The 11,340-nt window shown below is 44.0% G+C and overlaps 1 protein-coding gene across 2 annotated transcripts; it reads left to right on the forward strand.

Moving 5' to 3' along the window:
• Positions 1-421: 421 nt before the first annotated feature.
• commd7 (COMM domain containing 7) lies at positions 422-8,514 on the forward strand. Of its 2 annotated transcripts, XM_052056998.1 has the most exons (9): positions 427-603; positions 739-792; positions 1,423-1,525; positions 2,026-2,082; positions 2,404-2,441; positions 2,780-2,870; positions 7,602-7,651; positions 7,861-7,909; positions 8,053-8,514. In XM_052056998.1, the coding sequence occupies exons 1-9, from the start codon at positions 523-525 to the stop codon at positions 8,127-8,129; spliced, it is 600 nt and encodes a 199-aa protein (XP_051912958.1). In that variant the 5' UTR covers positions 427-522; the 3' UTR covers positions 8,130-8,514. The 2 variants fall into 2 exon arrangements, with proteins under 2 accessions (XP_051912959.1, XP_051912958.1); XM_052056999.1 differs by lacking the exon at positions 739-792 and having other exon boundaries at positions 422-603.
• Positions 8,515-11,340: the final 2,826 nt, after the last annotated feature.

Below are 11,340 nucleotides of genomic sequence, written 5' to 3' on the forward strand. Positions count from 1 at the left end.
TTTATTTATCGAAGTGTCACATGTTGATATTTGTTTACTAACTTGAATAATTGTGGCTATTATATGGTTCAAAAGAAATAATATGATGATCTTTATTGCTCTTTTTTGTAACGAAATTGATGATTGTTATGAGCTCTTGTAATTGTCTCCCCAAACCTAAACACAATATTATAAATATGGGAGAATCATCAATTTGTCAGATTTTGCAGTTTATGTTTTGGTCGTAAAATAAACATGTTAGTTTTTTTCTATAAACTACTGACAAGATGACTCCCAAAATCAAAATCCAAGAATGTCATTTGGTCTGATATTTCCCCCCTCCAAAGCTTTAAAATATGACGGTTTTAAGATTACTTTGACACATTGAAGATGGCAACGCTGTTGACGTACAATAAGCACTAGGACAAATTTACTTTCTCAATCCGACATGGTTAACCCGGAAGTGGATATGAAAAGCTTCTTCAGTCTTTTCCGGGTTTGCGGCGAAGTTAAAAAAAACAAAAACGTTAAGTGTTTTTAAAAATGCAGCTTCACTGCACTAACGATGCTTTACCGCATTCTGTCAGCGGCGACTTCCACAACCTTAACAAATTCAACGAGCAGGTAAACCGAGCGAAATTTTTGTGGACATCCGGCTAATTTTGCCAAAGGTTGAACGGATGACATACAATCACAAGCCATCCTTTCAATGCTTGTCGAGCAATGATCGATTCGTCACAAACATTTGTTAATTTACAGCAATTTCTTCGTCTGGTGGAAATCCTCTTCCAGTTTTTGTTAGAGCCTAAAGAGGTAAACACACACAACCAAATGGCTACATGATTTGCTGTGTTTGACAGAAATATAGTCGAAGGATCCTGAGGAAAATGTAGTTAGACTTAGGTTAATAATATCCACTATGTGCACATTATTATGTTTTATTCTGTACCTTTCAAAAGGCACGAGGATGCTAAGAGTATAATACAGTGGTTCTCAAACATTTCAGTACCGTTCTCGAGGTACTTTATGCAAGTATTGGATCGAAGTGAAAATGTTGGTGTCCTTAAACACACAACAACAGAACATTTTGGGGGAAGAAAAACCCACCGTCCTTAAGTGTCGTGTTTTGGGGTGGTAAGAAAGCATTTTGAGAAGCGATCGTTTCATGCGTTCATTACTAACAACTTTCATAAATACCACGCACACTGAGTACCGCTAGAGGGAGCCCGCATAGGAACCTGAATAGTGAAAGTACGAGAGGGATTTGAACACACAGCGTCATATTGAAGAGAGTAATAAAAGCCCAAAGATAAGCATGTTAGCCCAACGAGCAGATAAGTTTGCTTAATAATATTCTACACGTGTATAATAATTGGAGAATATGTTTACATATTATAAGCGGACGAGTTAATTGAATTTGTGCATGTGTACATGTGTGTATAGACAGAGAAGTTGATGCAGCAGCTGAGCGACTTTGCAAGTGAACATAGGATGAGCACAGGACTGCTCAAGAACCTCATGAAGAGTGTCATTCTTTTGCCACAGGGTGACCATGACACACACACACACACATACACGCACGCACACACACACACACACACGCACACACACACACACACACACACACACATTTTATAATGTTATGACTTTAATCTTGAAATCATACTACTTTCCCCCCGAAAATACATAACTATTGTCATAATAATATAACTTAAATTTAAGAAACAATCACAATTAAACCTTTAATCGCAAATGTACACTACTTTTTTTTCTTAAACAGAGACTGACTAATTTGTTTTCACATTTTTATGACTCCAGTCTTGAAAATTGACCAGCTTTTATCTTGGAAAATATTTGACAAGCTTTTTGTTCTCCTTAATATTATGTGTTTAATTTTGAAAAGACACTAGTTTATTTTCAGAAGGTGACAACTTTTATTTCCTTTTAATTGTGTTCTTAATATTCATTCAATACCATGTTAACTTATATGTCACGTAAGCTGATTCTATGGTGAAAACATAAAAAGCAGGTTTGTTTCCTATTCAGGTGCAATGAAGAGAAACCTGACGGCTGAGCAGCTGAAAGAAGACCTGCAGACTTTAGGTCTGTATGATTTAATGTTGTAATCCATCTCATTGTGCTGCTCCCCCTGGTGTACCCTCCTCGGCCGCCGGGTGACGGTTTAATAGTCATGCAGACACAAACAAAGAATAGTATTTCTACTGTAAGTGACTCAATATTGTGCAATATTAGTCAGAGATAGACAGATCTACAAAAACAAAGAAAGTTAAAACAATCAAATTTAGTTGGTCAGTAAACTTAAGATCAGAGGGACAACAAATTGCTTGCAGCTCATAAGGGGGTTCACGTGTACTTCAAGGCACTGCTGTACACTCAAATTCTTTTTTTTTTTTGCTGCTGCAGGACTTCACGAGGACAAGGCTGCTCACTTTTCACAACAGGTCTCTCGGTTTCTCTCCTTGTCGTGAATATCCCTGGAGAACCCAAGAAGCCTTTTCTTCTTTGAAACATGATTAATTATATATTAAATGACTGCTATATGTTCACTGAACACCAAAATATATGTTTTTTCAAATATTGAATGATTTAATCCTAATTTAGCATTAGGGCCAAATTTGACCCTTTGGGATTTAAGAGTAGCATTTGAGTAGCAGAATTTATAGGGGTCAAACCGTGGGTTCCCCAGGGATATACTGCGATGTCACATATTCTTCTATTTCGAAGGCAGTCCTCTCCTGGGGGTCGGTCCAGTCTCACTAATGCCTGTCCTACCTTGCAGTGGGCAGAACATCGTGCGACACTGTGCCGACTGGCGATGCGGCAGACGCTGACCGTCAACCGGCTGGTGGACATGGAATGGAAGTTTGGTGGTGCGATGAATTATGATAATAGTAATGTTAACTGTAGTAATATAAATATTATTACAATTATTCTGTAGAGTTACAATATCTCAGTTTGCTATTAAAAAAATATATAATTTTATAATTATTTACATAGGTGTTATAAAATAAAGACAAGGCCCCATGGATACTTCCGGTTCAGCATCCACAAATCTGCATTTTCTCGGTTTTTTTTTCCTCTCCAATCTTTTTCTTTATTTAATTTTTGTTGTTGTTGTTGTTGTCATCCACCGTTTTTCGTGCAAAACACAACCTAAATGTCTTATCAGTGTTTTTTGAAGAATATTTCACTCCATCCATCCATCCATCCATCCATCCATCCATCCATCCATCCATCCATCCATCCATCCATCCATCATCTACCGCTTATCCGGGGCCGGGTCGCGGGGGCAACAGCTTTAGCAGGGAAGCCCAGACTTCCCTCTCCCTAGCTACTTCTTCCAGCTCTCCCCGGGGGATCCCAAGACGTTCCCAGGCCAGCTGGGTGACATCGTCTCTCCAGCGTGTCCTGGGTCTTCCCCGGGTTCTCCTCCCGGTGGGACATGCCCGGAACACCTCACCAGGGAGGCGCTCAGGAGGCATCCGAATCAGATGCCCAAGCCACCTCATCTGGCTCCTCTCGATGTGGAGGAGAAGCGGCTCGACTCTGAGCCCCTCCCGGATTACCGAGCTTCTCACCTTATCTCTAAGGGAGAGCCCGGACACCCTGCGGAGAAAACTCATTTCGGCCGCTTGTATCCGGGATCTCGTTCTTTCGGTCACGACCCATAGCTCGTGACCATAGATGAGGGTTGGGACGTAGATCGACCGGTAAATTGAGAGCTTCGCCCTTTGGCTCAGCTCCTTCTTCACCACGACAGACCGATACAACGTCCGCATCACAGCAGACGCTGCACCGATCCGCCTGTCGATCTCCCGCTCCCTCCTGCCCCCACTCGTGAACAAGACCCCAAGATACTTGAACTCCTCCACTTGGGGCAAGATCTCCTCCCCGACCCGGAGGGGGCACTCCACCCTTTTCCGACTGAGGACCATGGTTTCAGATTTGGAGGTGCTGATTTTCATCCCAACCGCTTCACACTCGGCTGTGAAACGCTCCAGTAAGAGTTGGAGAGCCCCGTTTGAAGGAGCCAACAGCACCACATCATCTGCAAAAAGCAGGGATGCAATACTGAGGCCCCCAAAACGAACCCCCTCAACGCTTCGGCTGCGCCTAGAAATTCTGTCCATAAAAGTTATGAACAGAATCGGCGACAAAGGGCAGCCTTGGCGGAGTCCTACCCCCACTGGAAACGATTCAGACTTACTGCCGGCAATGCGAACCAAACTCGACATCGGTGGTATAGTGACCGAACAGCCCGTATCAGGGGGTTCGGTACCCCATACCCTCGAAGCACCCCCCACAGAACTCCCCGAGGTACACGGTCAAACGCCTTCTCCAAGTCCACAAAACACATGTAGACTGGTTGGGCGAATTCCCACATACCCTCGAGGACCCTGCTAAGGGTGTAGAGCTGGTCCACTGTTCCACGGCCGGAACGAAAACCACACTGCTCCTCCTCAATCTGAGGCTCGACTTCCTGACGGACCCTCCTCTCCAGCACCCCTGAATAGACCTTACCAGGGAGGCTGAGGAGTGTGATCCCTCTGTAGTTGGAACACACCCTCCGGTCCCCCTTTTTAAAAAGAGGGACTACCACCCCGGTCTGCCAATCCAGAGGCACTCTCCCTGTTGACCACGCGATGTTGCAAAGGCGTGTCAACCAGGACAGCCCCACAACATCCAGAGCCTTGAGGAACTCCGGGCGGATCTCATCCACCCCTGGGGCCTTGCCACCGAGGAGCTTTTTAACCACATCGGTGACTTCAGCCACAGAGATAGGAGAGCCCATCTCAGAGTCCCCAGGCTCTGCTTCCTCTAAGGAAGTCGTGTTGGTGGAGTTGAGGAGGTCTTCGAAGTACTCTGCCCACCGGTTCACAACGTCCCGAGTCGAAGTCAGCAGCGCCCCATCCCCACTGTACACAGTGTTAGTGGTGCACTGCTTCCCCCTCCTGAGACGTCGGATGGTGGACCAGAATTTCCTCGAAGCCGTCCGGAAGTCGGCTTCCATGGCCTCACCGAACTCTTCCCACGCTCGGGTTTTTGCCTCGGCGACCACCGAAGCTGCGTTCCGCTTGGCCAGTCGATACCCGTCAGCTGCCTCTGGGGTCCCACAGGCCATAAAGGCTCGATAGGACTCCTTCTTCAGCTTGACGGCATCCCTTACTGCTGGTGTCCACCAGCGAGTACGGGGGTTGCCGCCACGACAGGCACCAACCACCTTACAGCCACAACTCAGATTGGCCGCCTCAACAATAGAGGCACGGAACATGGTCCACTCGGGCTCAATGTCCCCCGCCTCCCCCAGAACATGGGAAAAGCTCTGTCGGAGGTGGGAGTTGAAACTCCTTCTGACAGGGGATTCCGCCAGACGCTCCCAACAAACCCTCACAATACGTTTGGGTCTGCCAGGACGGACCGGCATCTTCCCCCACCATCGGAGCCTACTCACCACCAGGTGGTGATCAGTTGACAGCTCCGCCCCTCTCTTCACCCGAGTGTCCAGAACATGCAGCCGCAAATCCGATGATACAACTACGAAGTCGATCATCAAACTGCGGCCTAGGGTGTCCTGGTGCCAAGTGCACATATGGACACCCTTATGTTTGAACAAGGTGTTCGTTATGGACAATCCGTGTCGAGCACAGAAGTCCAATAACAAAACACCACTCGGGTTCTGATCGGGGGGGCCGTTCCTCCCAATCACGCCCCTCCAGGTCTCACTGTCATTGCCCACGTGAGCATTGAAGTCCCCCAGCAGAACAAGGGAGTCCCCAGCAGGAGTACTCTCCAGCACACCCTCCAAGGACTCTAAAAAGGGTGGGTATGCTGAGCTGTTGTTTGGTGCATATGCACAAACAACAGTCAGGACCCGTCCACCCACCCGGAGGCGGAGGGAGGCAACCCTCTCGTCTACCGGTGTGAACCCCAATGTACAGGCACTGAGCCGTGGGGCAATGAGTATGCCCACACCTGCTCTGCGCCTTTCACCGTGAGCAACTCCAGAGTGGAAGAGAGTCCAACCCCTCTCGAGAGAACTGGTACCAGAACCCAGGCTGTGTGTGGAGGCAAGTCCGACTATATCCAGTCGGAAATTCTCTGCCTCACACACCAGCTCGGGCTCCTTCCCTGCCAGAGAGGTGACATTCCATGTCCCAAGAGCTAGTTTCTGCAGCCGAGGATCGGACCGCCAGGGTCCCCGCCTTTGGCTGCCGCCCAGCTCACATTGCACCCGACCCCTTTGGCCCCTCTCATGGGTGGTGAGCCCATGGGAAGGGGGACCCACGTTGCCTCTTCGGGCTGTGCCCGGCCGGGCCCCATGGGTGTAGGCCCGGCCACCAGGCTTGCCAACGAGCCCCACCTCCAGGCCTGGCTCCAGAGGGCGACCCCGGTGACCCGCGTCTGGTCAAGGGAAACTTCGATCCATTTATTTTAATCTTCATCAGGGGTCTTTGAGCCGTGCTTTGTCTGGCCCCTCACCTAGAACCTGTTTGCCATGGGTGACCCTGCCAGGGGCATAAAAGCCCCAGACAACTTAGCTCCTAGGATCATTGGAACACACAAACTTTTAAATGTATTTTTATTTATTCAATGGCCATCACTTAAATGCGGCTTTTTGCTATTTGTAGGCTGGTCCAGTTCCTACCCGCCATGAATAGCAGGAGTCTGCTGTATCCAGTTTGTATTATGTAAAAATGGTCCAATGGCTTTGCTGCCATTGTGAACAGAGGATTAAAAACTGCATAATGTTAACAATAATAATACATTTTATTTATAAGCGCCTTTCAAGACACCCAAGGACACTTTACAATAACAAAAAACACAAAACAATACGGGTTGAGCAGCGGCAGCCAAAACGCGCCAGCGTTCACAAATATGCCATTGATAACAGAAATAAAATTACACCATACTTGTATGTATTCTTTCAGAATACACTTTTTAAATGCCAAATACTGGTGCTTATTAAATTGGCACGAGCCACAAGACATTTGCCACAAATCATTCTTAAATAAGCCAAGAATGCAGAACAGATATCTGTTTTTGAGTGTAGAATGTTAAAGTCATAAGTTGTCAGAAAAAATAATCAAGTAAAGTACACATCAAGTCAAGTCAACAGTATTTATAGAGCACTTTCAAACAGCCATCGCTGCATACAAAGTGCTGTACATGGAGCGATTTAACATGCACAATAAACAGTAAGACAAATCGGTAATAAAGGCGGTAGAAAGCACGAAACAGTAAAATCAAGAACAAATCTAAGTCATGCTGAGTCGAACGCCAAAGAATACAAGTGAGTTTTGAGGAGGGCTTTGAAGATGGGCAGTGAGGATGCCTGAAAAGTCTACTTAAGTACAGTAACAAAGTATTGGTAGTTGATTCTCATCACAGCTATGCCGTCTCAGTGACAAAATCAGAGACACTATGTGCAATGGATGAGAAAGACTTGCGTGATATAATGTTTGTCTTTGAAGATTTCAACTTAAAAAAAATATTTAAATACACACATATATATATTTGATTTGAAGCCTTGATATTTTGATCAATAACGTTTCAGTTAAAAATGTTTTGTGTTTTGATGTACAACATTTGTGACTCCACAGTGACTGTCGGTACTAGCGAGTTTCAAAAAATGAGCAACATCTTTCTGCAGGTAATACACGCACACACACACACTGTTGACCTTGGAGCATAATAATGTGTGCTTTTTTTATTTTGGACACATTTAAATTAGTCTGTGTCTGACCAAATAGAACCTAGGCCTCATGTTTTCATTGTAATATTAGCATTAGCAAAAAAAAAATGGCGTAGTTAGACATTGTGCGTTTATGCCAAATGGTTTCTTTGTCTTCTTGTTTGCAGCTCAAACTGGTTGTCCAGAAGGGGAATACCACAGAAAATCTCTACATGGGTAAGGAATTGTTCCTTGTGAGAAAGCTGATAATGATTTAAGGGGTGGGGTTTGGGGGGTTTAACTGGATAACAACAAACTAAGTGTATTGTGGGTCATTCAAATGGCACTGACGTTTGATTCATTTTCTTTGGATATTTCAGAATTGACACTGCCCCAGTTTTACAACTTCCTGCATGAAATGGAGAGAGCCAAAGCCAGCATGGACTCGTTTAGCTGAGTGTGTGTGTTTGCTTATGTAGCCTTTCGCCTTTTTGTGTGTACATGTATGTCTTGTGTGTTTGGGCACAATTTCCACAAGCCATGACACATTTTAGTCTCAAACGTGCCACCAAGACAATGAACATGCATCCATCCATAATCTGGATAATCACGGGTGGGCTGGAACCTATCCAATTTGATTTTGGGCGAGAGGCAGTTTACCCCCTTAACTGGTTACCAGCCAATGACAGGGCGCAAATAGACAAATAAGTGTTCACATTTGCGTTCAACGGTACGGAAAAATTAACGTACCATGCAGGTTTTTGGAATGTGGCCGAAAATGAATACACAACAATATACAGAAAAAAAAATCTGTTTACATGAATAAACTTCGTTGAAAAGTTTGTGGTTGCCCTGCCAAGTCATGTTCTCCAAAAATCCCACTGTGGCATCTACACGTTACTGTTAAAAAACAAGAACATTTGTGGGTTTTTTTATTTTTTAAAGAGACACACGTAGTACATTAACAATGTAGATTAGGGGCGGCCAACCAGTCAGAGACGAAGAGCCAATTTTTTTACTGTGTTACTGCAAAAAGACACAGACACACAACTATGCACTCGCGCACACACGGCGAGCAACAGCCGGAGTGCTTGAACATAAATAAAACCTTAAGACACAAACACACAAATCCCCCCGCCCCCCACAATTTCCTCCTCCCACCGCTAGCGGTCGACTTAGCACCAGTCTGCTGGCTCTTGGTTGATTGCGATCGACGTATTAGGCACCCCTGCCCTAAAAAGAGAGGTAATTCGCTGACTAGTTTAGCACTTCGCACCGTTGTCTGCGCATGAGGGGAGATTCAGTCATCTGATTGGTTGACCTCTATGTCAATCAAGTAACGGGATGGATGATAGGCTGACGTAGTACGTTCTGTGTATTAATCACCGTTGTTTGAATGGCAGCGCCATTGCCGAGGCGTTTTCGACAATTGTACAATTGTCGTGTGAAAGTCGGGGAGCCGCATGGAACCAGCCAAAGAGCCGCATGCATTGTATTTCCGATTAATTAATTTACCCTAATTGAAAAAAAAAAAGAGGCCCACAACAGTTGTGTCATCCACGAACTTTCAGAAGTACTGTAATTGGAGATGTATATGGGACTACAGGCAAGGGGGTATCAGTATGAACAGCAGCTTTTAACAAAGCCTTGTGGAGCACCCGTGTTCAGGGAGGTGATGCTGGACATGTTGTTTTTCACACATACAGATTTGATTGATTTCTGCTGGTGAGGAATTCTCATGGCCGCTTTGCATGTTCGATGCTTGGGGAGGATATGTTCATTGATTAAAAATTGTATGAATGTGAATGATCGTTTGTCTATATGCACTGTAGAAAATGGATGGGCTTGCATCAGCGTTCTGATTGGGTAAACTAGTGGAGGTTGGCATGTAAATTTCAAGTCTGTTGAAGAAGAAGAAGCAGATGGAGGAGGAACAGGAAGTGAGAGCAGTGTCCTTCAAAACAGGTGGCGGCTGGCTGATGTGGGCGCCAGCATTCTTAATAGCATCATGTGACTGACTGAGACAGTCATGAAATAAATAATATTTAAAAAAAGAAATTTACATTTCATTTTAACTGATTCAATTTGGTTTTAGCGGGGCAAGAGAAAAAAATGCATTTTAGGGGGTACTCCAACTTATTTGGTATTTTAAAAACTATTCTCAAGCGTTCTTTTTGTTTGTTTGTTTAAGAGTTGGTCTCACAACTCAACTGTATTTATAGAGCACTTTCAGACAGCCATCGCTGCATACAAAATGCTGTACACGGAGCAAGTAACATATACAACAGTAAAGCAACAAATCGGTAACAAAGACGGTAGAAAGCACCGACCAGCAAAACCAAGAACAAATCTGAGTCATGCTGAGTCAAATGCCAAAGAATACAAGTGAGTTTTGAGGCAGGTTTTCAAAATACTGCACCTTTTTTATTATTTTATATGTGGATTATTTAAATTTTGATGGGTGGAACATAAAATGCCCCATGCCTCATTTGTGATTCATTTAATAGTTTAAAACTATGAAGAACTTCATAGTTAGAAGTTGCTATTGTGTCTTCCTTGTTTTTGCTGCTTTTAATGTTTATAGTAATAATTATATACAGTGTATATATGTATGTGTATATATGTATGTGTAATATATATATATATATATATTATAATTTGGACCTACATTATTTATTCGTATTCGACATACCCAAGTGTGGATGCTGTCTTTTTTTTTTGTTTCTTGCACGTGTGGGGCAGAAGTCGTTCGCCTGCAACATGCACGCGCACATTATTTAGCACACTTCGTTTCCCCACATTAAAAGAGAAGTCAGTAAGGTGCGCGTGCTTCAGTCCAGTCATGTCAACGAGCCACACTTCGCAGAACCTGGAGCAGGATTACGAACAGGACAGGGGCCGAACGTTCCGGCAGTGGTGCCTGCGACGTATGCGGATTCCGGCAAGACGAAGACGGTGACGCGGCGCAAGTACGACAACATCTTACAGGCTCTGTTGCAAGACCTCCACACACAGCAGAAGCACAAGAACGCCAAGTGTGGATCAAGTCCAAAGGCTTTCGGGTCGGAACGCTGCGGGCGGCCGGCAGCACCGACCGCGCTGACGCCAAAGTCCTGCTCGTGCCGGCCAAGACGACGGTTTGCGGCTCTGCTTCCTATTTTCATTCACTTCATGCACCCTGTGTGTGATAACATTTTTAATTTAAAACCAAATTAAATGAAAGCTATTTATATAGCCCTTAATCACAGAAGAGTCTAAATTTGATTGGAGATGGTGTTAGAATTATCTACAGTATTGTATATTGTATACAGTATATTGCCCGATTTAATTTCTATTTCAAATAAATATTTTAATTAATAATAATAATAATACATTTTATTTATAAGCGCCTTTCAAGACACCCAAGGACACTTTACAATAACAAAAAACACAAAACAATACGGGTTGTTAATTATCTCTCAATGTATTTATTTTATGTTGTTCTGTAAAGTTACACGATGTCCGAACTAGTCTTTTGCATCACAAATAACTGAGCAATTTATTTTGGTATATAATTCATTATTTAATGTTTAAACAGTTTACATGAATTTAAAAAAAACTTTAAAACTTAATTTATTAATTTTACTGTGAACATGTAAAATGTACAAGCCATTTTGTTTTATGAGCTG

The sequence above is a fragment of the Hippocampus zosterae genome, chromosome 2 (genome assembly GCF_025434085.1).
Source record: "Hippocampus zosterae strain Florida chromosome 2, ASM2543408v3, whole genome shotgun sequence".
Taxonomy (NCBI): Eukaryota; Metazoa; Chordata; class Actinopteri; order Syngnathiformes; family Syngnathidae; genus Hippocampus; species Hippocampus zosterae.